This window comes from Erigeron canadensis, chromosome 5 (genome assembly GCF_010389155.1).
Source record: "Erigeron canadensis isolate Cc75 chromosome 5, C_canadensis_v1, whole genome shotgun sequence".
Lineage (NCBI taxonomy): Eukaryota > Viridiplantae > Streptophyta > Magnoliopsida > Asterales > Asteraceae > Erigeron > Erigeron canadensis.
The window spans coordinates 32231316-32254274 of NC_057765.1; the positions used below are offsets into that span (position 1 = coordinate 32231316).

The 22959-nt window shown below is 32.0% G+C and overlaps 2 protein-coding genes across 2 annotated transcripts; one reads left to right on the forward strand and one right to left on the reverse strand.

Moving 5' to 3' along the window:
- The first annotated feature begins 11379 nt into the window (after positions 1 to 11379).
- LOC122601600 lies at positions 11380 to 12222 on the forward strand. Its single transcript, XM_043774350.1, has 2 exons — positions 11380 to 11794; positions 11897 to 12222. The coding sequence occupies exons 1-2, from the start codon at positions 11380 to 11382 to the stop codon at positions 12043 to 12045; spliced, it is 564 nt and encodes a 187-aa protein (XP_043630285.1). The 3' UTR covers positions 12046 to 12222.
- A 1074-nt stretch (positions 12223 to 13296) lies between these two features.
- LOC122601601 (mitogen-activated protein kinase kinase kinase 18-like) lies at positions 13297 to 18298 on the reverse strand. Its single transcript, XM_043774351.1, has 3 exons — positions 17060 to 18298; positions 13953 to 14088; positions 13297 to 13413 (listed from the first exon to the last, which is right to left on the reverse strand). Exons 1-3 carry the CDS (start codon positions 18259 to 18261, stop codon positions 13297 to 13299), a joined length of 1455 nt encoding a protein of 484 aa, XP_043630286.1. The 5' UTR covers positions 18262 to 18298.
- Positions 18299 to 22959: the final 4661 nt, after the last annotated feature.

The window sequence follows — 22959 nt, forward strand, 5'->3', positions numbered from 1 at the left end:
TTAAGGTTGTTTGTATATAGTAAGCTAAAATATACCAATCGACAATTTAGCATCTAATAATAATAATAATAATAATAATAATAATAATAATAATAATATCTCTCTCCATCTACACACCACACAACCCCACCCCACCGGTCCTCTACCTACCACACAACACCATATTCTTTTTTTGAATGACAGCCGGAAAGAAGAAAAAGGAGAAGGAAGGAGAGCACACCACGGGCAAAAATCTATATCTCTAAATCTATATATATATATATATATATACTCTTATCTTAATATATATACAATAAGACAGTTGAATTAATAACTTATTGACCAATCATATCGATCGATTTCATTAAATTGACTCTCGCTTATATCATCATATAGTTTAATTATATAAATTAAAATCTCTAATAATCATTATCCAAAAATATTATTATATTAATATTCGTAAAAAAGTCTCACTAATTTATACTTTTTTGTTTTCCATCAATAATTTACACTTTTTAGCCCTAAAAATTTAATTTATATTTACAACAACTTTCAGTCATCAACTTGAGAAGATTTTTTTAAAAGTTTCATCATTTAATTGATTTAAAAAATTCAACACATAAATATTGTCTACAAAAAAGTATTTCAAAATATGAAATACAATATATGTGTTCAATGTTGTAGAAGTATACTTTTTTAAATTTGTTTTTACTTACATTTTTTTACATTTAACAATATATCTTATCTTTAAAATTTTATAAACAATCTGTGTAGTTAATTACGATAATGCTACATTTTTCTTTCTTCTTTTTAATTTTTAACTTTATTTTATAACACATAAAAATACTATAACAAATTACAATAATATAGATATTAAAAAAATAGAAAACGCATAAATACAAGCCCATATGAGCAGATCTTTTACGCAACTGATGAACTATTTTTAAAGTAAATTATATAGTTTCATGTGAATGTATGTATACAACCAATAACATATATACAATTGTGATTTAAATAATATTAAAATATAGTACTTCTATTATTATCTTAAGGGAAAAAATACAATCATATTAATATGAACAATCTTTGTTTGATTATACATATATTCTGATAAGGAAACTTTAGATTATCTATAATTGTCATACACCAATACCACAAGTTTACATATTTCAACTCCTCAAAAAAAGCTACCACAAAACACTCTTTTTCTATGTTAAGATTCACATCATTTTTTCAATTTGTCAAACTTAAAATTCAACATCCTCACTTACACAAACTCATTAACAATATGAACAACAATTCAAAAAGTCTTAATCAGAAAAAAAACCCCCAAAGAACGAAAAATTAATTAGTATATAGCAGATGTAACATAAGGTAACCTAGACAATGATTCATCATTATATGAAGTCTCAAACAATTATTTATATTTATACTATATTATAAAACAAATAGGTTTTAAGTTTCAACTTTCAACAATGTATACCTACTAATTCATAATGTACAATACATCTATATACCCTAATATACCCTTAGAAGAAATCTCAAGCACTCATTTTTCTCTCTTTCCTCAAATCTCAACCACTCATTTTTCTTGCTCATCCATAAATCATTTTATTCCTCTAATTCATTCAAAATCTTTAATCTCAAAAACCGTATATCGATAAATTATAAAAATTACATGTGTGCTTTTAAAATTTCATGATTATTAATTAGAGATGTCATTCGATATATACTTTCGACAAATTTTAAATCCGAGGGCGGAGCCCATACGGCTAAGGCATTTAGTTATCACACTCTATTACATATCACCTATTATCACACTCTATAACCTATCACCCCCATCATCTCACCGTCGCAATACGCGAGTACTTTCTCTCGTATGACAAAAAACAAAATGTCGAGGGGTACACATCCAAATTATTTCGCTATTAAATAAAAAATACATTATCGTAATGTTTGCCTGTAACAAAATTCATTGACATGGATGACCCAACTTGTATTTTTAACTCGTGTCATAAGCCCTGTGTCCAGTATCAGACACGGGTCTAAAATCTAGTATCCATATATAAAGAAACAACCATTTTGGCCGAAAGAAGAAAAAGAGGAAAAAAGTAAGAAACTTGTTGGAAACAATCGGTTTCTATGTCTATATATAAGCACGGTGGGTATATATATATATACACACACACGCCTGAAAACAGAATTGTATGTGTGAGTATATATATTAGTTTGTGTTTTTTTGTTTGTTTACCTCGAAAATATGACACCCAACGTCTACTTTGATCGGCTATATTGGGCTGATTTCTTTTGCCAATGCTCTTGCCGTTTTTGTAACAACTGTGACTTTTGACCCGTTTACTATTTGTGCAACTTGGCTAACAATTTAGTTAGTAATATAATTTAAGTCTTTTGGGGGTTCATTTATGTGCAATGTGTACATATAGAACACTTTGTCGTGCAATTTGGGACTTGTGTGTGTGTCGAGATCATTAGTCATGCTAATCGATGCTTACAATTTGAAAACAATTAAATTAATAACTAAATTAAATGACTTTTGTAAATCAAGGTAGAAACTTGGGCGAATAAGGGAGCTTTAGCGAAACGTTAAGTTAAAATATGTTTGTGAGTTCGTTTTGGCACTTAAAGGGTTAACGTTTAACTATTTGTCGAATTTAGTGGAGCGGGAGCCTACCCTTTTGGATTGTAGGTCGGCCCCCCTTCTAATTCCTCCACCTCCACCCATTTCTTTCCATCTTCTTCCTCTCTTTCTTTTCTCTTCCAAGAAAAACACACACAAACAAACACATATATCTCTCTCTAGAATTCTTGCATCCAAACATTGTTATCAGTGAAAGTGTTAGTAGATTCAAGGGTTATTATCATTATCATCATCATCTAGCAAAGATTTGGGTTATCAAAGTGCAAGAAACTTCTCCTTTAGCTCAAAATTCGGATTTATCACTTAGTGAAAGTTTTGGTAAGTTAAACTTGACTCAAAATCATCATTTTATGTTTATTAACTTGTTCTAGTTGATTTCAAGTCAATTCGGGTCACAAATCGGGTCAAAACGAATTAGGGTTCAATTAGGGTTTTGAAATGGCTCAAAATGGATTTGAGCAAGGATTTGATGTTATGGATTGAAATTATGACATAGGTTATGTTCAATGATGTTTTAATATGTCGAATTATGCATAAAAATGTGTTTTGAAGCTTTCTTAGTCGATCTTGAAGTCAAAAACCTGCCCAGTTGGAGCACGGTCGCTCAGACAGACGCTCTGTGCTTGTGGCCGTGCTATTATTAGAACATGCCCAGTTCTGCAGACGCTCGTACGGTCGACCGTGCAAGCGGCTGCACTATTTTGTTCTTTTCTCAACTTTTTGCTCGGGTATCGGTCTACTTTTAATGATCCAAAACTTGTTTATTAGTCTTATATCATCATCTTAAGGTCAACAAAATTGGTTAAACACATTTGTAAACACTTTGATTTTCAAGTGGAATTTTGGTGCTAAGTCATTGATCCGTGTCTAACCAAAACTCTTCATTTGTCATCTAAACGTTCTCGAATGACTTATAAAACATCTTAGGGGAAATGTGGTATAGTATAACTAGTATGACATGTCTTGTATTGTGACATATATTGTTAGGTTGTGGACTTTTAACGACCATCGGGCATTCGTAGCTTGATATACTTGCTATTGCCGATCAAGGTGAGTTCCGTAACTCCATACTCGTTTGAGATTCGGGCTGAAAAGTGTACAACCTTGGTGTGTTAACTGTTGTTTGTGCAATTATGTGTTGCCTTGATTGATGACATAGTTCAATTGAGCACGTTTGATTCCCTTGATGATGACATGACTTGATTGTGCATATGTGAGTGTCTTGAGTGATGACATTGTTTGATGATGGAATTGTTACGTGTAAATACGTGGTTGTTATATGATTATTGTATGTACATGTTTGGTTGACTTTAGATTAGTTGTGTATATATGGAAGACGATAATACCTTCGAAGGTTGGAGATGTGGTGGGAGGCTGCGGGTGACCCTATATATAAGCATTAAAGGCCTTCAAAAGTAGTATCGTACGAAGTATATACACATGATGTTGTTTCTGGGTGAACATTGATGGTCATGTACAATTGAGTACAATGAAGTACATTATGTACAATTGAGTACAATGAAGTACATTATGTACAATTGAGTACAATGAAGTACATTACGTGCAATTGTACAATATAATAAGGTACATTACGTGCAATTGAGTGAAATTGAGGGACATTGATAGTCATGTTTGACATTATAGAACTTGTTAGATACTTATCGATATCATTATTACTTGTTCTTGTTTACTAGGCGTATTCTAAATACCTTGCGTAGTTCATTATGGAATACATATGTGAGGGTCATTGATGGACATTGATTGATTTGGATTGTTCGAGTATGATGATTTATCTATGATTAGGATAGTTGTACATACATCGAAGACGATGATACATTTAATGAGTTGCAGATGTGGTTTGAAGGCTGCGGGTGACCCTGTATACAAACATCTAAGATTCCTTAAGTGTAAAGTCGTATGAAATGTATGTGCATTGTGCATGGTTGAGTTGATAGACATGATGGATTTGATGACATTAAACGGGTACTTACGTACTTGATGACATTAAACGGGTACTTATGTACTTGATGACATTAAACGGGTACTTATGTACTTGATGACAATATCGATTGACAATAGAGGGACAATGTGTGCATGTGCAATAAACGGTGCTATACGTACTTGATGACAATTGGATGACATGAGAACAATTGAGGACATTGATGGACATGTTTGACATATAACTTGATGGATATTTGTTTAATGTCGACATTCTGTGTTCTGTACATTATGTGTGTTCTAGCTATGGTATAATTGTGCATTGAGACATGTGGGTCCAGGTTGCGCTACGAGCCAACTATATTGAGTATGTGCCTTTAAGGCTTACTGTAAGTGTGTCCTTGTTCATTAGCTTTGTTCATATTGTGAATGCTTTGGCATTAGATCCTCGTCATTCGCCCCTACGAACTCACCAACTAGTGTTGACCTTGTTTAGTACACTTTTCAGGTAACCTGTGAATCCAAGACGTGATGGTTGATGGATGCTTGCGCTAGAGTTTTGGCTTAGCTTACATGGATCAAGGATCATTTGCCCTATGTGCATTATGCTTTATGTACTGGTTTGTTGATGATGGATTCACCGAATCCCTTTATTTTCATATAGTTCATGTTCTACGATAATCCCATGTATACGCTATATCTTTTCGGTAGTATTTCGAGCCTAGCTCGGGGTGTTACAGTTTTATGCCACCAAGTAGGGACTAAGGGAACTGACTTGCCGATTGGAGCCGATGTTACTTACCGATTGTTTTTGCCGACTACACCCTTGACCCCTAATAGCTATAGCTATAATATTTAGTTCCTTTACATACTAAATCAAATTACCCATTTCACTTCATAGCGTACAAATTATTAATATATATCCTCCTTATACTTAGCAATTTCAAATCTATAAATAGAAAAAAGTTTCTCTCGTCTTCAGAAACTTTTAATGCTAATGCAAGAACTTTTCACCACCATTTATTATGTTCGTCCGTTCATATATTATTAAATCATATATTTTGGTTTTGATATACTTTTTGATAGTTGCTCACACAATTTCATACACTTCATCTGGGGAGCTCCTCCACCACCCATTTGCAAAACCCATCCGACAAAACGCTTTTCCCTTGTTACTCCCACATACTAAAACGAAACTCTAATGGACAAATATGATATTCCTTTCTCAATGAAAGGTACCCACAACCACCACCAGACTTACCATGCAAGATAGAGTACACCCGGCTGGTAAATAAGTTGGCGAAAGAGAATGATCTCGAAAAATCTAAGTCGTTACGAGATGTCATACAGAGGATGCACTTGATAGGTGACGTAGTCAATAAAAAGGATTTTACAAATGTACACCAAACGAATTAAGCAGTAGGTGTCACTCAAAATTTTCATAATGGAAAAAAGGAAGAAAAATTTGAGTGACACTTATTGATTAATTCGTTTGGTGTACATTTTTACAAATCCTTTTTATTGACCAAGTTACCTATCAAATGCGTTCTCTATATGGCGTCTCGTAACGACTTAGCTTTTTCGGGATTATTTTCTTTCGCCAACTTACCCACCAACCATGTGTACTCTATCTTGCTTTGTAAAATCTCAAAATCTCAGGATCTATTGGACCAAAAACAAGATCAAATGCTAAGTCTGATAGACTGTGGCGTACCTTTCACTGAGGGAGGAGTGCCATATGTGTCCATTAGGGTTTCGTTTCAGTATGTGAGAGTAAAAAGGGAAAGGTGTTTTGTCAGATTGGTTTTACAAATGTGTGGTGGAGCAACTCTCCAAATGAAGTATATCAAATTGTGTGAGCAACTATCCAAAAGTATATCAAAACCAATTATATGATTCAATAATGTATGAACGGACGAACACAATAAATGGTGGTGAAAAGACTCTGCATTTGCATTAAAAGTTACTGAAGAGGAGAGAGAAACATTTTCTATTTCTTGATTTGAAATTGCTAAGTATAAGGAAATTTTACAATAATAAGTTGTACCTTATGTAGTGAAATGGGTAATTTGATTTAGTGAGTAAAAGATTCCTTAAAAGCTAAAATAATATAGCTATAGCAATTAGTCAAAGTCTATTACTAAAAGCAAGATATATAAAAAGAAAGATAAAACTTTTTTTTTAGTTTTTACTATATGTTTTTAATAAATAAATCCAGCACACTAATAAACCTGTCCGTGTACTTAGCATGTCTTAGAACATCCACAATGACATCAAGTCAATTAAAGTTTTTTATTCTGCCAACTCATTATTTCATTAACTTCAACCTATTAAAAAGTTATCACTTCAATGAAAAAGCTTTTCTAAAGCTTCTTTTTAATGATGATTGAATTCCTATACAGATAAAAAAAAACTTTAGTCAAAAGATTGAGGTTTTTTTTAACTTTTAATCAAATAAGTGTTCTTACCCAATAACCTTTTATAAAAGATTTTTTCCTACAAATTAAGTCCTTCATTTTACACCAATGCAAAGATCCCTTAGCATCATCAACAATTAACCTGTTCGTAGACAGCTACACTTCTTCGTCGCTTCTTTCTAGCGACCACATACTGCTTGTAGTGGTCATAGTCATAACCCCTACAACGCTTGCCTTTGTTCTTAGCACCATCCACGGACCATCGGGAAGAAACCAATCATCTACAGAAGATTTGTTTATTAGAAACGTATAGTAAATAGATAAAAATAATTGAAAACAAATTGACAGTGAGTGTCAAAATAGGCGGGACGTGGCGAGATGTAAAAATTGATAATGACTGCCTGACTGGCCATTGGCTACATGAAGTTAATCCGGCAAACACTTATTTTGTCAATTTTTAAAGTAAACGGACACAAATAGATTTCTTAAACATCATTAATATGTTCAAAATAATTAAGTATGATATAGACTAGAGAGATCAGAATTGACACAAACCAAATTGACCCATTCACAAGATTACCACCTCTACATACAATCCATCTATAATCTAATTTAGCAATAAAATAGCAAACAATGAATATAACTCCGAGTAAGCTTAGGGTAACCTGGAGTACTCTTTCGGGTGCAATCTGGCTGAAAGAGCAACCGAAGGTTCAAAGAAAGCACTCTCCGAATACCTATAGTGTGTTAACAATACAATGTAACTAAGAGGGTGGATATATAATAAACATATTAAACCATTATAATCAACAATATGAGTGTACTATCATGTTGAATCTTAACCTTTCATAACAGAAAGATCGAAAGCTTCAAGCAAAGCCATCTCCCAAAAGGCCATGCCACGTTGCATACGAGTCGTACAACAGTATATTAAATAAGTCTCTGTTTCTTTTTCCCCCATCACGTCTGCACAAATACCCCATTGTTAATATAAAACTTAACCATAGCACCTAATCTAACTGTTTAAAAGGGCAACACAAAAAAATGCATAATGATTAATCGATAACAACGTTGGTAAAGAAAAACCAACGTAGCAATCATAGGAGACTTACATTTAAAAGTTTTGCATAAGGATCTTAGGCGAGAAAAAAAAAGATAATGTCATTGTTTTCATACCTACATGCAGTGCCAGGATCGTGGATCAGGGTGTGCCAAATAACTTATTAAACACAAACAAAAGTGCCAACCGAGCTGGTTCTGAGAATCCAGATGTTTTGAACGAGATGGTCAAAAATATGTTTCTATCAAATATTTTAAAAATAATAATACAATATTTATAAAGACTTTAAACCCGATCAAACGAGACAAGTCATCCCCATATTAATTTTTATTAAAAAGAAGCTACAAACTTACGATTTGAGGAACTAAAATCCGAAACCAAATGACATCATAATGAATCACCTAAAAAACTTTAATAACTTTAGCTATAAAAATTGTATTAGCAGACAAAGAGGTCCTTAGAAATTTATAACTACGTTTTAGATCTTAGATGGACTTGTTAAGGGTTATAATTAAAATAAATAAAATAAGTAGGCCATTGGCCCAACCACATTAGTTATCTTCTTTCTTCTTCAACGGAATAAACAAGCTTCCACCATTAATGTCTGGTAATTAACATTTTTCTACCACGGCCGATCCAAATTAGAAAATACAAAATGAATAAGCCTAAAATCTATTGCAACTAGCCTTGGGGGGTGGGCCATGGCCAACCCTACCCCCCATGTACCTCCGCCGTTGCCTACATGAAAGATCATACCACAAAAAAAACAAAGATGAGAAAAAAAAAAGTTCTAAGCAGGATGTCATAAGCAAAATCAAGACATGAAATACAAAGTAATATACATACCAACGGTGTACGTTCAATAAGGACAAACTTGAATACTTGAGCAAAGTTCTAACACCTTCATACCTATCACACGCAACTATGGCCTCATAGACGCCAAGATTCCGTTCTTCGATGGCCTCTTTGGTCATGTAGAAGAAATAATCCTTGGTATCTTTCACATATTTGCACTCCATATATTCGAAATTGTGGAGGTTGTTGTGGTCATCATTCTTGATCTAAAAACAAATATCTCTATATATGTTAAGCACTAAGCAATAGAAACAATCCTGCAAGTTGAGAACAGGGTAAAAAGAGCCCATACTATTGCCCAGGCCTCGTTGAAAGCAGCAACCGCAAAGCCACCAATAACACCAACAAGAGAAAGATTAATTGACCTTTTTTCTTTCTCTTTGTAAAATATAGAATTTGTTAATATAGATTCAGGCTGCGAAACACATGAAATATGTTATGAAATGTCACGAAATATGTATGTGTCTAAAACATTATTTGCAGGCAGACATGTAGTAAACATGAAGAACAGATTGAGAAATGGATATCATATACGTACATTGTCCTTATCCAGCTCTATGAACTCTAGCCAGACTTTGCTTTCTTTTGTGTTCAAAGGAAGGGAATAGCAAGGAAGAAAACGCTTCTGATCAATCCCAGGAGAATCGGGATAAAGACTTGCACGACCACCCTTGGCAAGGTTGCATTCATAGGCAGAAACCTGAAAAATCATCAGATAAACAAACAACAACTTTTTTTTTTGAACAACAAATTTTTAAACCTATTCTACCTAATTCTAAATTCTCCAAGTATTACACCAAGGAGGGTCGAACCCCCGCTTACTCCAAAGAAGAATATGCCCCTTACCACCCCACCAAAGTGGAGGCGGCAAACAATTAACAACAACTAAATTAGCATCATTCTTGAGCTTCTAAAATTGAGACAGACAAGGTATTCATTAAACTAAGTGTCATGTTTTGTGCTAATGCTGTAGTAGTGACATGATAATATTATCAATACATCCAAAATGTTTTTTACTTTTTGAATACTATTTATAGTCATTGTTTTTATCGAATTTGTATAGTCCCATGGGTCGTCGCTTATTTTATAGCATTCTTGCTTGTGAAGGACAAAATTGATGAAACTCCATGTTCTTATCTTAGAGAGCATGGAGTGACGCTACGACTGATATCTGGGGTTTGTCAAGGTACGTGTAATTGTTGAATCGAGGATGGAACGGCATTTTATCTGTTTCAGTCCTCTTTCTATCATTCTTGTTATAATTAAATAAGTTCTTTCAAAATTCAGGCTGTTGTAAGTGGGCTTCAATTCAGAACCAGTCAATTGTCATTGATGGAGATGACATTATATACGGACAATGTATTGACATCTGCATAGCTGTCGAAACTCTCAAGGCGAGTTTAAGCTATTTGTATCATTTATACTTTCTGCATACCATAGAATCTGAACTTGTGATATTTTTACTTATTTTTGTGAGGGAGGTCTTTTCAAATACCGTCTTTGTTCCAAAAAATGCTAGTACAATATATTATGAGGTGTCACAAACAAAGAAACTCACTCTTTGCATTTCAATAACTTTATGCACACCATTTTCCAAAAAATGCTTACACGGAATTTTGTTGCTCACTGACCCGCATCACATTTTTATCAAAAATTAACCTTTCAAGGGGATCCAACCAGACATGCTGGGAAGAAGTCTGTATTTGTATCCAAAGATTAATGTATTGAGAACATAGCTGTGAACTATATACTCAATAGTCTATACATTAGCACATGACCTTTATAGAGTATGCAAGTCACAACCTTTTTAGCCCATGGGATATGATTTTCTGCGATTGGTATATCAATGTTATTGAAAGCACAATGGTGGCTGTTCCATTTTGTATCCTGCCCTATCCGATTCAGTGACTGAGCTTTCAAAACGATGAGCAATGCTTGACCCTTTGTTCCATTAATGCAAATGAGTCGAGTGTTTTATCTCCTTATTTGAGCTTTGACTCGAATTAGTACCCTTTAAATTAGTTTGTCTCATCTAATGTTTAGGTAGAAATCCAGTCCTGCAATCTCACTGATGCCTCATTACACTTGCTACCAAGTTGGGGTAAGTTGACTCACAAAGGGGTCGGACAGATAGGTTAACCAAACCAAAAAATGAAAACAAAGAATAAGAGATAGGTTAACCAAACCAAAAAGGGAAAAGAAAAGAAAGTATTGCAAGCTTGGAAATATGTCCATTTGGTCAACTGTTTTTATTCAGACAAATATAAAGCTGAAATAAGTTAAATAACTACCAAAGCGGATGTAATGATTGGTTGATATCATCACTTTTCTACAAACTAAACAATTACTTTGATAAGGAAATGTAGATGTCCAAGATTCCAAAATGAAACTTGTTATCAATTTCATTTGTTTACTACAAAGCCAAAGTTTGATGGAAGAATATGATTCTTTCATTGAAATGCAAGTTTAGAATGAAAATTGCAACTCCAAAAAGTGAAAAGAAGAAAGCAATGCAAGACCTTCACAAATTGGCTATCTTTTCACTTTGGTCATTTTCATCTCATTTGTTTGAAATTGATCAGAAAATAAAAAGGGTGGAAAAGATGACACCTCTACTGTTTATGGTTCTAGCCGTCGAAATGGGGATAATCATGATCCTATTGTTTCACTCACCTTTCAGAAACCTAATCATGATGGGCTTGGATCGTTTGAAGCAAGGTAGAGGACTTGTGACCTTAAGGACCGTCGCAGCCACATTATTCGTAGTCTTTGTGTTCAATGTGTACGGGATTATTAAAACTCAAAAGCGCATGATGGAGGCAGGGGCAACTAATCCAACAGATCAAGTTCTTCAGGCCAACCATATTCTAGAGGCATCGCTCATGGGTATTAATTTCCTTTTATATCTTAATGTATATCAAGTAAATTATACGCGTAGCTTGGTACGTAACTAACTATATATATTTAATTTATGCGGTATACATGTAGGTTTCTGTTTATTTTTGGGGCTGATGATCGACAGACTTCATTACTATGTGAAAGAATTATGGTTATTAAGGAGGAGCTTGAAACCATTATTCGTAATCGATCAGATAGGTGATTCTGCATCGATTCAAACCATCAACAAAAATAAGTAAAACTTATGATATACACATTGAATCAACCTTTGGTGTAAATATATATAGTTTATTAAGTTTAAAGTTAAGAATAATATTACATTGTAATAATTGATGGTTTGGACAAATGATAATAATATTCGAAGGTCCAACTAATCAAATATTGTTTTAACTATTTATGCTCTTCATTATTGATGTCCTGATGTTCAATATGATACTAGCTAATATTAAATTTACCTCGCGTGACTTGTTTAAATTTGATTCTTTCTAACAACGTACGACTGTAGAACTAGTTTTATCTGTCATATAATATAGTTTCTTCTGGATCTATATTATTTGCATCATATATATAGTTTCTATATAGTGAGTATATAATAACAACAAAAGTCATAATTAAAATGTAGAGAATTGATTGACTTTGCAAAGACGGTTTCAGACACATTGTGAAAATGTAAAAACAAAAAGGTTAGGGCCGTTTGTTTGAATAAGAAAGAGTTTTTTCATTTCTAATTTTTTAGAAAATAAAAAAGGTTTTTGTTTTCCAAGTAATAAATAAAAATTTTGAAAACGCGTTTTAATTTGAAAAGCAGAAAACATGTTAGAGATGTGAGGGAGGGAGAGTAATGAAATAAAAATTGAAAAACATTTTTAGAAAACTATGAGACTGAGCAGAGTGGGTTGACTCTCGCCGACTCTTGCCCCTTCACCCAAAGTCGCCCCCAACACCACCCCGCTTGGCCGACTTTTCTCTCGCCCGACCTTCACAACTCGCCCAAAGGGGCTTTGACCCACGCGAAGACAGGGGAACTTGTGGATCTTTTCTCTTTTTTCTTTTATCTATTTTTATTGTATATATGTATGTGTGTGTGTGGGGTTGGGGGGGGGGGGGGGGGGGGGGTTATAGGTGTGTTCACGATATAGATAAAATAAAAATTCAGATGTGTTGCCGGCGGTGGTTTGAAGGAAGAAGAAGACCCCCATTTGCACTTTTGTCTTTTTGTGTTGTTTCTTTTATTATTTTGTAATTTTTACATTTTACACCCTCAAGTATCTATGACTTAAACCTTTAAACCTTTTGTCTCAAACACTTGTATTTTGTAACTTTTCATTACACACCCTCAAGTTATTAAAATGAATACATATATATATAAATAAATTTTCCATAATATATGTTTATGTTTTAAATATATAAATATATAACAAATTTTAAAAAATTCAATCATTAGAAGTGACACATGTCACAAGTCGTCCACCCCTTAAAAACCCACTCATTTACATTTTTTTTGAAGGGCAACTCTTTTTACCCCACATGTCACATGGCACAAGTCGCTCCCTCCTCCCCTTTTTCTCACTCCTCTTAATCTGATTATAATGCGTTTTTTGTTTTTCCTGAAAAACAAAAAATGAAAAGCAAATGGTGTTTTCCATAATCAAACGCCCATTAATATTCTTACCTACTTCTAGTTTGTATTTTCCTTTGTTGCTACAAAAATATACCAAATTGGTGATGTTTAGTACTCCATCATCTTTTAGACCAATATATATATATATATATATGTGTGTGTGGCTATCAAATGAGAACCAAATTAAAATGAGAACACTTAAAAACTACATTTTAATGCATTAAAAGTCCATAAACCTGACATAGTGCATAACTAATTATCATTATTTAAGTGTTTAACAACACATTGATCCGTCAAAATCGAAAAAATCACGTTTTTTGTTGGATACATCATTTTGATGAATATGCATCCAAGATGGATGCACAAAACAAAAAACCTGATTTTTTCGAACTTGACGAATTAATGTGTTGTTAAACACTTAAATCATGATAATTAGTTATGCACTATGTTAGTTTTATGAAACTTTTTTTTTTAGAACAGCAAGGCCCGGATCACGGGTATCCGGACTAGATACCGTGGACTTACCCGATCCCCTCCCCCCCGCCCGCCCGCCCCACCCGGTAAAAGCTCCACGAAAGCCATGACAAATTCCTGACGGGCAATCACAGGCCGAGAGTATCGAACCTGTGACTTCTTGGACAAAAGTCCGGGTGTCCAACCACTAAAGTAATCAGTGAAGAACAAAGTAAAAAGTTTTATGGACCTTTAATGTATCAAAATGATGTTTTTAAGTGTTCTCACCGTTCTTATTTTAAAAGTGTTCTTATCGAAGTGTTACCCTATAAATAACAATATTACATATATTTTAGAGTATAAAGAATCAGTGATGTAAATTAATTCATTTATTAAATATATATTATAATAATAATAATATTGTATATACATGAAAGTGTAATTTTTAATATGGAAGTATAGCAATGTTGAACTGTTATAAGATCATATATATAAATGTTTTCTTTTGGAGAACAACAAAGCCTACACTATTATACACCAAATATTTTATTAAATTATTTTATGTTTAAGATTGAACTTAAGTCCTTTACTTAAGAGACAAAGTCTTTATCAAAATGGGTTGGTTCCATATTGGCTATAAGAAAATATAGATATAGAATAATAAATATAAGATATAGATGAAACTATGTGAAGTTGTCGTTAACTCCACAATTATTTAAAGTCAAGGCTCGATAAACCTAGGTCATATGCCATTGAGTATTTGAGTTTGATACCCAGTTGTTTAAGTTGACCGTTATTCATTTGCACCTATTTTTCCAGCCATAAATAGATCGACGATATGATTATATCTAACAAAATAGAAACATATATTTCGTCTTTAAATTTGTTCAGCATAAAACAATTAGTTCCTACTAACACTACTAAGACTGTTACTAGTATATTATTGTAGTAAAAAAATAAAAAGTGTATTTCAAATTCAAATAATGAACTTTCAGGAAATCTAAGTATCTAAGTACTATTCCCTCTCCGATTTTTCTTCTTCTCCCCTCCCCTCCCTTTTGTTAGGAGCACCTCGCCACCCTTTTCTATTTAATTTCATTTCTATTTATTTTTAAAACTAAAACATTTTATTTAATAATTAAAACTAATATAATATTAAATAACACAACAAATTAAAACACCAAACTACAATATTAAACGAAACGACAACACAATACATAAATAAACTAGCGATCGAATTGTTTTTATTTTTTTCAAATATAAACTATTTTTTCATTTAACAAAAATAAAACTAAATATGATGATAATATATAATTATTACAAAAACTAAAGGTGTGCTAGCAGGCATATATAATTTTCAGTCAGCATGGTAAAAATATAAAAAGAAAATAGAATTAAAAAAAGGTGTGCTTTTAACTAAAAAAAATCGTTTATCATCCACTGTTTACCTTATCTTCTCTGTCACTTCCTTTTATTTACTCCTCTCCTTTTATTTTAAATTTCTAACTCTTTCTCACAACTAACATATCACGTATTCAGATTCATTCATGATTTCATTCATCTACTTCTATATAACATATATTATATATATACTGTATCTCTTTTTCCCTTCAACCACCATCACCATAAACAATGGCAGCAGCAACAGAAAAGAAAAAACAAAGAAAAAAAACAGAACACGCACGGGGAAAGAAAACGGAAAAAGAAAGAAGTGGGGGCAAGAAAAAAAGGTTTTTATTTTTTAATCAATGATTGGTAACGGTCAAGAAGGTGGAGATAAACTTGGGGACGGTCCTCCCCGCCTCACTCCCCACCCAACCGGTATCGGAATCACGGGGCGGGGTAACACCCCGGTACCGGACCGGTACCTAATTGGTGCCGGTTCCACTCCGTCCACCCTAACACGTTAACGGAATGTGGAGTGTACATTTGTTAAAGCTATTTAGAATTTCTAGATTGAAAGAATGTGTTCATTAATTAGTTTACTTAATATACCTTTTTATAACTATGAGCCAAAACTACTTACTACTTTGACATTCATCATTTTATATGCTTCATTTGAAAAGTGGAATTCTTTCAGTACGTAAAATTATATGTTTATTAAAGAGGTATCGCTATTGTAATAGTTATCCATTTTACCTACTCATTAAGGAAATGTAAATCTGGTATGGACCATTTGTCTCTTTGGTCATAAATGGTATTTGAAAACAAAAGAACAAAGATAACAATTAGGTATTATTCTCTTTTATCAAACATATAGATAAGTCTAAGTACCCAGACACATAGATAAGTCTAACTAATTTGGTATTTGGTAATGACTTTTTTTAAAGATTTTGCCTAATATCAAGTAGATTACCACAACACCACTAAATAAATACTGCTTACCTAAATTCCAATACACAAATAGCCAAAGGTATATTTGAAGCCTATTTGGACCAAATGGGAACATGTTATTTATCAAGTGTAAAACCATTTGGGTTTGTGTGCAAATGTGGCCCAACACCCAAAAAGCTGAAGCCTTATAGTAACACCTGCAGAAAAGAAAAGTTGACTTTTTTGGACTTCAATAAAAATTTTAGAATATGTGAAATCTTCAAGTACGCCCAAGAAGAAAAAGTCAAAGTCATTGACTTCCTCCCTGTTTTTGTAACTAATCTCATCATCTTCTTCTTTGGTTCCAATTACCAAACAAATTCTATAGGGGAAATTGGTTGACCTGCCTAAGAAATTGACTTGGTTGCAGTTTAAAGAAAAGTCAAACATATTTTTTTCGAAGACAAAAAATTGCATCGAAATTAAGGTTTAATTTAACAGAAACTTAAAGATAAAAACAATCGGGACAAATCATAATAGCCGGTTTCATGACCAACATGAAACGGGTACTTTTTTAACGCGCTGCCGTAAATTTTAGTATCTCGGTAAATTTTAGTTTTAACGCGGTACGTTAATAAATCTAATACGGGTACTATTTTTCTAAGCTACGGAGTATAGTTTGTCATCTGGCTGAGTTTTTAAAAGTTGATTCACGTTAGCAATTTTAAGTTTTTGTTATATGTACACTAAGGAAAATGTTGTTTAACTATCTAATTAAACCTCTGTTTGGTTAAGATTTTTGGGCATAACACAATGTATTATAGTAAATTAAATCAAAATTATGAATGCATAATATGTAAACATACTCTTTCATTTGCAAAAAAATATCATTAATTATATGTTCAAAATCAAGAACTCTTATTACAAACAAATTATCCACAACATCGTAATCTTCATCTCTAACTACACTATTAAGCTCAACTTCTTCATAATCAACAATCGAATTCGAAAAACTAATCAACTCAACATCTACATTACCAAAATCGCTACCTAATTCGACGTCCATTTGTTCGATTTCATTACTTCTAACCGCGATCCAATCTTCGTTATCATCCCAATTAGGCAAACTTGAACAACCATTTTCAACCAATTGCCTTAACCTCTCTACCGGAGACACCCTAACAATGCCGCCAATTTGACTCATCTCCGGTGAAGTTTCCGGCACCGATAAAGACTCCCAAAAACCTTGATCCAATATACTAGTAGGCGAATTCCTTATTTCAAAACCCGAATTCAAATTACACACAAAAGGGTGTTCCAAAAGTTGTTTTACACTCCACCTTTCTTGAACATCAAGTTTCAAACACTTTTCCAAAAAATCTTTCCCATCTTCCGGGAACCACTTAGGAATCTCCGGTAACTCGCCGGAATATCCAATTTTATATAAACAAGCCACCGGATCATTAATTTCCGGCCATGGATTAAACCCAGTTGCCATTTCAATAATTACACACCCAGTTGCCCATACATCAGCTAAAGTTTCTTGCTTTTCACCTCTAGCAACCTCAGGCGCCATAAAAACCGGTGTACCGGAAAAAACAGAGCTCGAAACACCGCCATTTTCGATCACTTTCGCACACCCAAAGTCCCCAATTTTGATACCCTCTTCACAAACTAATAAGTTCATGCTTTTAATATCACAATGTACTATATTATTATCATGAAGATACTCTAACCCAAGTAAAATTTGATATATATATGATTTTATTAAATATATATCTAATGACCCACCATTTTTCTTGATCATATCAAAGATTGTGCCACTTTTAGCATACTCCATGAAAAGATTATACATTTGTTTGTTGTTTTCATAAGTAACATCAAAGCCCATGTATTTGATCACATGTTTATGGGCTATTTTTGAAAGAAAATGTTGTTCTTTTTGCAAGAACTTTGAGGTGGCAAGGTCGGTGGACTTGACGGCGAAAACGTCGTTGGTGGATGTGGTGGCGACGGAGACGGTGGCTGAAGATCCCCGGCCGATGATGGGACCTCTTTTCCAGTTCATTTTAGAGGAAAAAAAAATGTGAGAAGTTTGAAGGGATGTGAGGTGTGATTTGATGATGTATAATATGTGTGTGTGTATATATATATATACACAACACAAGCACATGATACAACTAGGATAGATTTGTATGACAGTTGTTGGGGTCTTTAATTTTTGGTTAAATATTTTGTTATTATAATATGACAAGTATATTGACTTGTGCATTATTTATATTTTGTTGATGAAACTATTTGGCAACAATCTATTATCCCTTATCTATGCAAACTGATATTTTGGTTACATTTTTATTACAATATATGACAAGTATATTGACTTGTATATAATTTATATTTTTGTTGAATGTGTGAAAGTGTGAAACTATTTGGCAAATATTGGAAAGGTATACAAAATAGTAAAGTTGGATAACAATTTGTTATCTCTTATCTATACGTACAAATTGCTTGACATGTTGCTATAGAGATTATAGAGATGTCTTTGAATTGATTAAATCTTGGATAAAGTTAATCTTTGTTTTGATGATATCTCAAATAACGTTAATTTTGTTTTGTAATGAAGATTTGGAGGAAAATGCTTAAACATTGCTTAAAATGCTTAACATTGCTTTAGGGGTGTTGTTAGCGCACAAATTCTTTTTATTTTTATTTTTTATATATAAGATGTTTATTGTTTGAATAACTTGTTTCTAACATTTTAATTAATTATGTATTAATATTTGTGTATATCTATAATATAAATAAAGGAAGATTGTGATTACATAAGATTTTTTAAAAATTGTGTATTCTCATGCATCCTTTTAATTAATTATGACATCATCATAATTTATTGATTTAAATTTAAAAATATCCTTCCTTTTTTAAATATATCTCACTAAGATAGATTTTTATTGAATACTCACACTATTATGTAAGATTTTAATCACCTTAATTTTCGTTATAATAGGCCGAAACTATGGTGTCTTTAGGATATGTTTTACTTTTTGTTTTTACAACCCGTATGTGTTTCAACATGTGTTCACAGATACACAAGTTTTGTTTCCGTTTAGTTACGTTATTTACATAATAATTTATCACAACTTTTCAATTTATTTAACGGTGTTATCATACATTTTAACATGATAACATATTTTAAAGTTACCCAAGTAGAATTCAGTTTATTTATTTATAAGTTAACCCGGGATGATTAGCTAGTACTTGAATAAATATAGGATTTTGCTTGTTATAGTCATGGTATTTACATGAGAAACCAAGATCCATTCCACATCTTTCACATGTAAGTATCATTCTTGCTAAATTTTATGTGTTTTAGGGCTTGAGTTACACCTTACACCTTGAAAATTACATCAAGTAACTAATTAAGAAATATTACATACATGGTAACGTTACTCCTCAACGCCATCAATGTCATATCATTGTTGCGATCAAGTGTGACGTTGTATGTAGAAAACATTGCGCTATTGGTAACGATCAAGATCTTCTGTTATTGATATCCGAGATTAGATTGTTATTAACTTATGATTATATTCGTCTATTTTATTTTTATGGCATGTGATTATATATGAGTGTCCTGACATGACCTTAAACAAATGTCTCAAGTTCAAACGGGTAAACTAGGGAGATAGGTATTTCCTGTTGAAATTATTTGAAAATGACGAGTCAATATTTGATTCGGATGTAGCAGTTTAACTAAGATTTTTTTATTTTTTTTATTTTAACAATCATTATTAGTACAATTTACTATTTCATATTTACTTTGTAACTAGATGAGTGTTAGTACATTGCAGCGGAAAAAATAGACAAAGTTCGAGGTTTGTGATAATGTTAATTTCAAATCAAATACTTAATTGGAACTTTTATTTGTATGATAGTTTTTAACAATAATAAACAAAAAAAAATTTGACGAACAAAGATAATTTTAATTAAGTCTGAAACTTTTGTAAGAATATTTTAGTCAATGTATAGAATGGAAATATGGATGTATTAAAATAAAAAGTATATTAGACATATCAGGTTTTTAAAAATTTAAGGAGGGAGAGTCAATTTTTTTTATAAGGAAGTATATATATCATTTCAGTGATAATATGATATAGCTAACTATATTATCAATAACTATCATGGTGCCCACGCAAATCTGGCGGCAGTTATGGCAATGTGGTGATGACTGGTGGCGGTGGCAACTGATAGTGGTGACGATGAGTAATGTAGACTATTGATATAAATGTAATTAATATAATAGTTAGTGTAATTATTTTAAGAGTTCAGAGACTGGTGATGTAATTTATTTCATTAATGGATTTTTGGTATATTAGTGAAAGTAATTAAATTAGTAAAAAAAAAAGAAAATAATTTAGAGAAAGAGTAAAAGGTATTTTAGTAATATTGCATAGAGTAAATATCAACATTACTATAAATAAAATGAGCTATTTTTTCTATATGTAACTATAGAAGTATAGATATAGATGATGGAATCAATAATTAGAAGGGAAAATAGTTTATGTGTGTATGTAACTTGTCTTCAGTTACTATTGTAAGAAAGAAACTTTGTTTTGGTTTATTGTATGTAAGTTTGTCTCAAAATTAAACGAATTGTGTAAGAATTTGGCCAGATAATAACGTGACACCATCAAACATCTGATACGTGGCCCAGTGAGAGACCATCACATCAACATTCAGCAGATTATTTACACAATTCGTTCAGTTTAGTTTGTTACTTACATACAATGAACCAAAAAAAATTTTATTTTTCACAATAGTAGCTGAAGCCAAGTTACATACACACAGATTATTTTCTCTAATTACAAAATCAATCTTATTAAAATAGTTCTAGTTTATTTATTAGTTGTTACAACAGAACAATTAAGAGGGAATAAACCTTTAACTGGAAAAAAGAATTGATTCGAAGGGTCGAATGGAATTATATGGTCTCATATTTAATCAAGGCACACTTTCCGGAAAAGGATAAAAGGAAGGTTATATAATGACAAATCAACATATATCAAATTATCAAATATCTTTTCGCAAACTCAAATAGTACTTACCCAATATCCGAAGACCGATAGTTTTTAAAAATAATAGATTTTTGACATAAATCAAATTTACAAATAAATTACTAAACTGCCAATGATAACTAGTTCAACTGGTCAGAGGCATCCCAGGTTTTACCCAAGATCTTGAGTTCGATCCTTAAGGATGACAAGTCTTGGAGTTTTTCCTCCGAATACTTGTAACGGCCTATGGTCAACATCTCATTGTCTATGGTACGTGCAAAGCTTCACCATTATACGGTAAGGTTTTACTGATGTCGCATACTGACTGAATGTTCGAAAAAATAAATAAATTACTAAACTTCACTTACTACTTACGACTAAGAGGTGGTAGAGACCAACGACTTGAAAACCAACTTTAACATCAGATACGGTATCAAAAAGAAATCTCAAAGGGGTTAAAAGTAAAAAATTCATAAAAAATAAATTTAAAAAAGGTAAAATGTTAAAAACTTATAAGAAAATTCCAAAACTCTATGAAAAATTTAAAAATACATGACAAAATCAAAATTTCGAGAGGTGCATTGGTCCCCCTTGCCCCGCCATGTAATACATGCATTGCTAGCTTAAGAAATATATCCAACACATAGGTTTATTCAAATTGCCTCCACCAATAAATTAAAACAGGATTGACATATTTTTAAAACGACACGTGGCGTAATCCTTGATCGACACATGTTTTTTAATTTTGTTAAATTAGTTTTTTTTAGTTGTATATAAATTCAATTTCCTTATTAGACTTAGAACTAAACTCTAACTCTTGGCTTATTAATACAAAAGATATTATAACCTTATTTGATTGATCATTTTCTCATTAATAAATTGTCTCTTTTTCTTTCTCAACTATTCTATTCTTATTACTTATACATTCACTCTCATTTAACTTGGATATGTTTTTAAAAAACCAATATTTATAAACTCTTGGCTTATTAATACAAAAGATATTATAACCTTATTTGATTTATCGTTTTCTCATTAATAAATTGTCACTTTTTCTTTCTCAATTATTTCATTCCTATTACTTATATTAACTATAATAAGTTATCAACATGAAGGCTTCAAAAATTTTAGTTTACAATTCGAAATCACAAGGCTATTAGTCATCATCCACTATGCTTACAAGTTCCGATTTTGATGTGGTTTTAAAAATTTAAGGTAAATCCAAAACTCTAATTAAACATATATTATATTTATCATTATTATTTATTATAATTTAGCTTCGCTCATCGATTTACTTTACCCTTAATGTATTTCATACTCACGAATCATGTATGTATGAGGCATATTCGAATTTATTTATGATACAATCTATATAGCTACTATATATCGTACGGGTATTAGGACTAATATTATATATATTGTTGGTGAAATATTTAAAAAATAAGAAAAAATAGTTAACAAATATAGTTTTCAATTGTTAAGGAGGATAGCAAATTTTTTGATATAGATGAACACCATTTAATCAAAGTTTTTTATAATCATTTTTGAACTTTTTCAGACCACTTATAAGATCGTGTCTGATAAATTTTGAAAACAATCTTAGGATGTTTATGAGTAGATCATTTTGGAAATAGTTAGTAAGTGAATATATAAGTAGATGCTAAAATTTACATTTCTAGAAATATTTAACATTATATGAGTATCATATATTAGTTTCT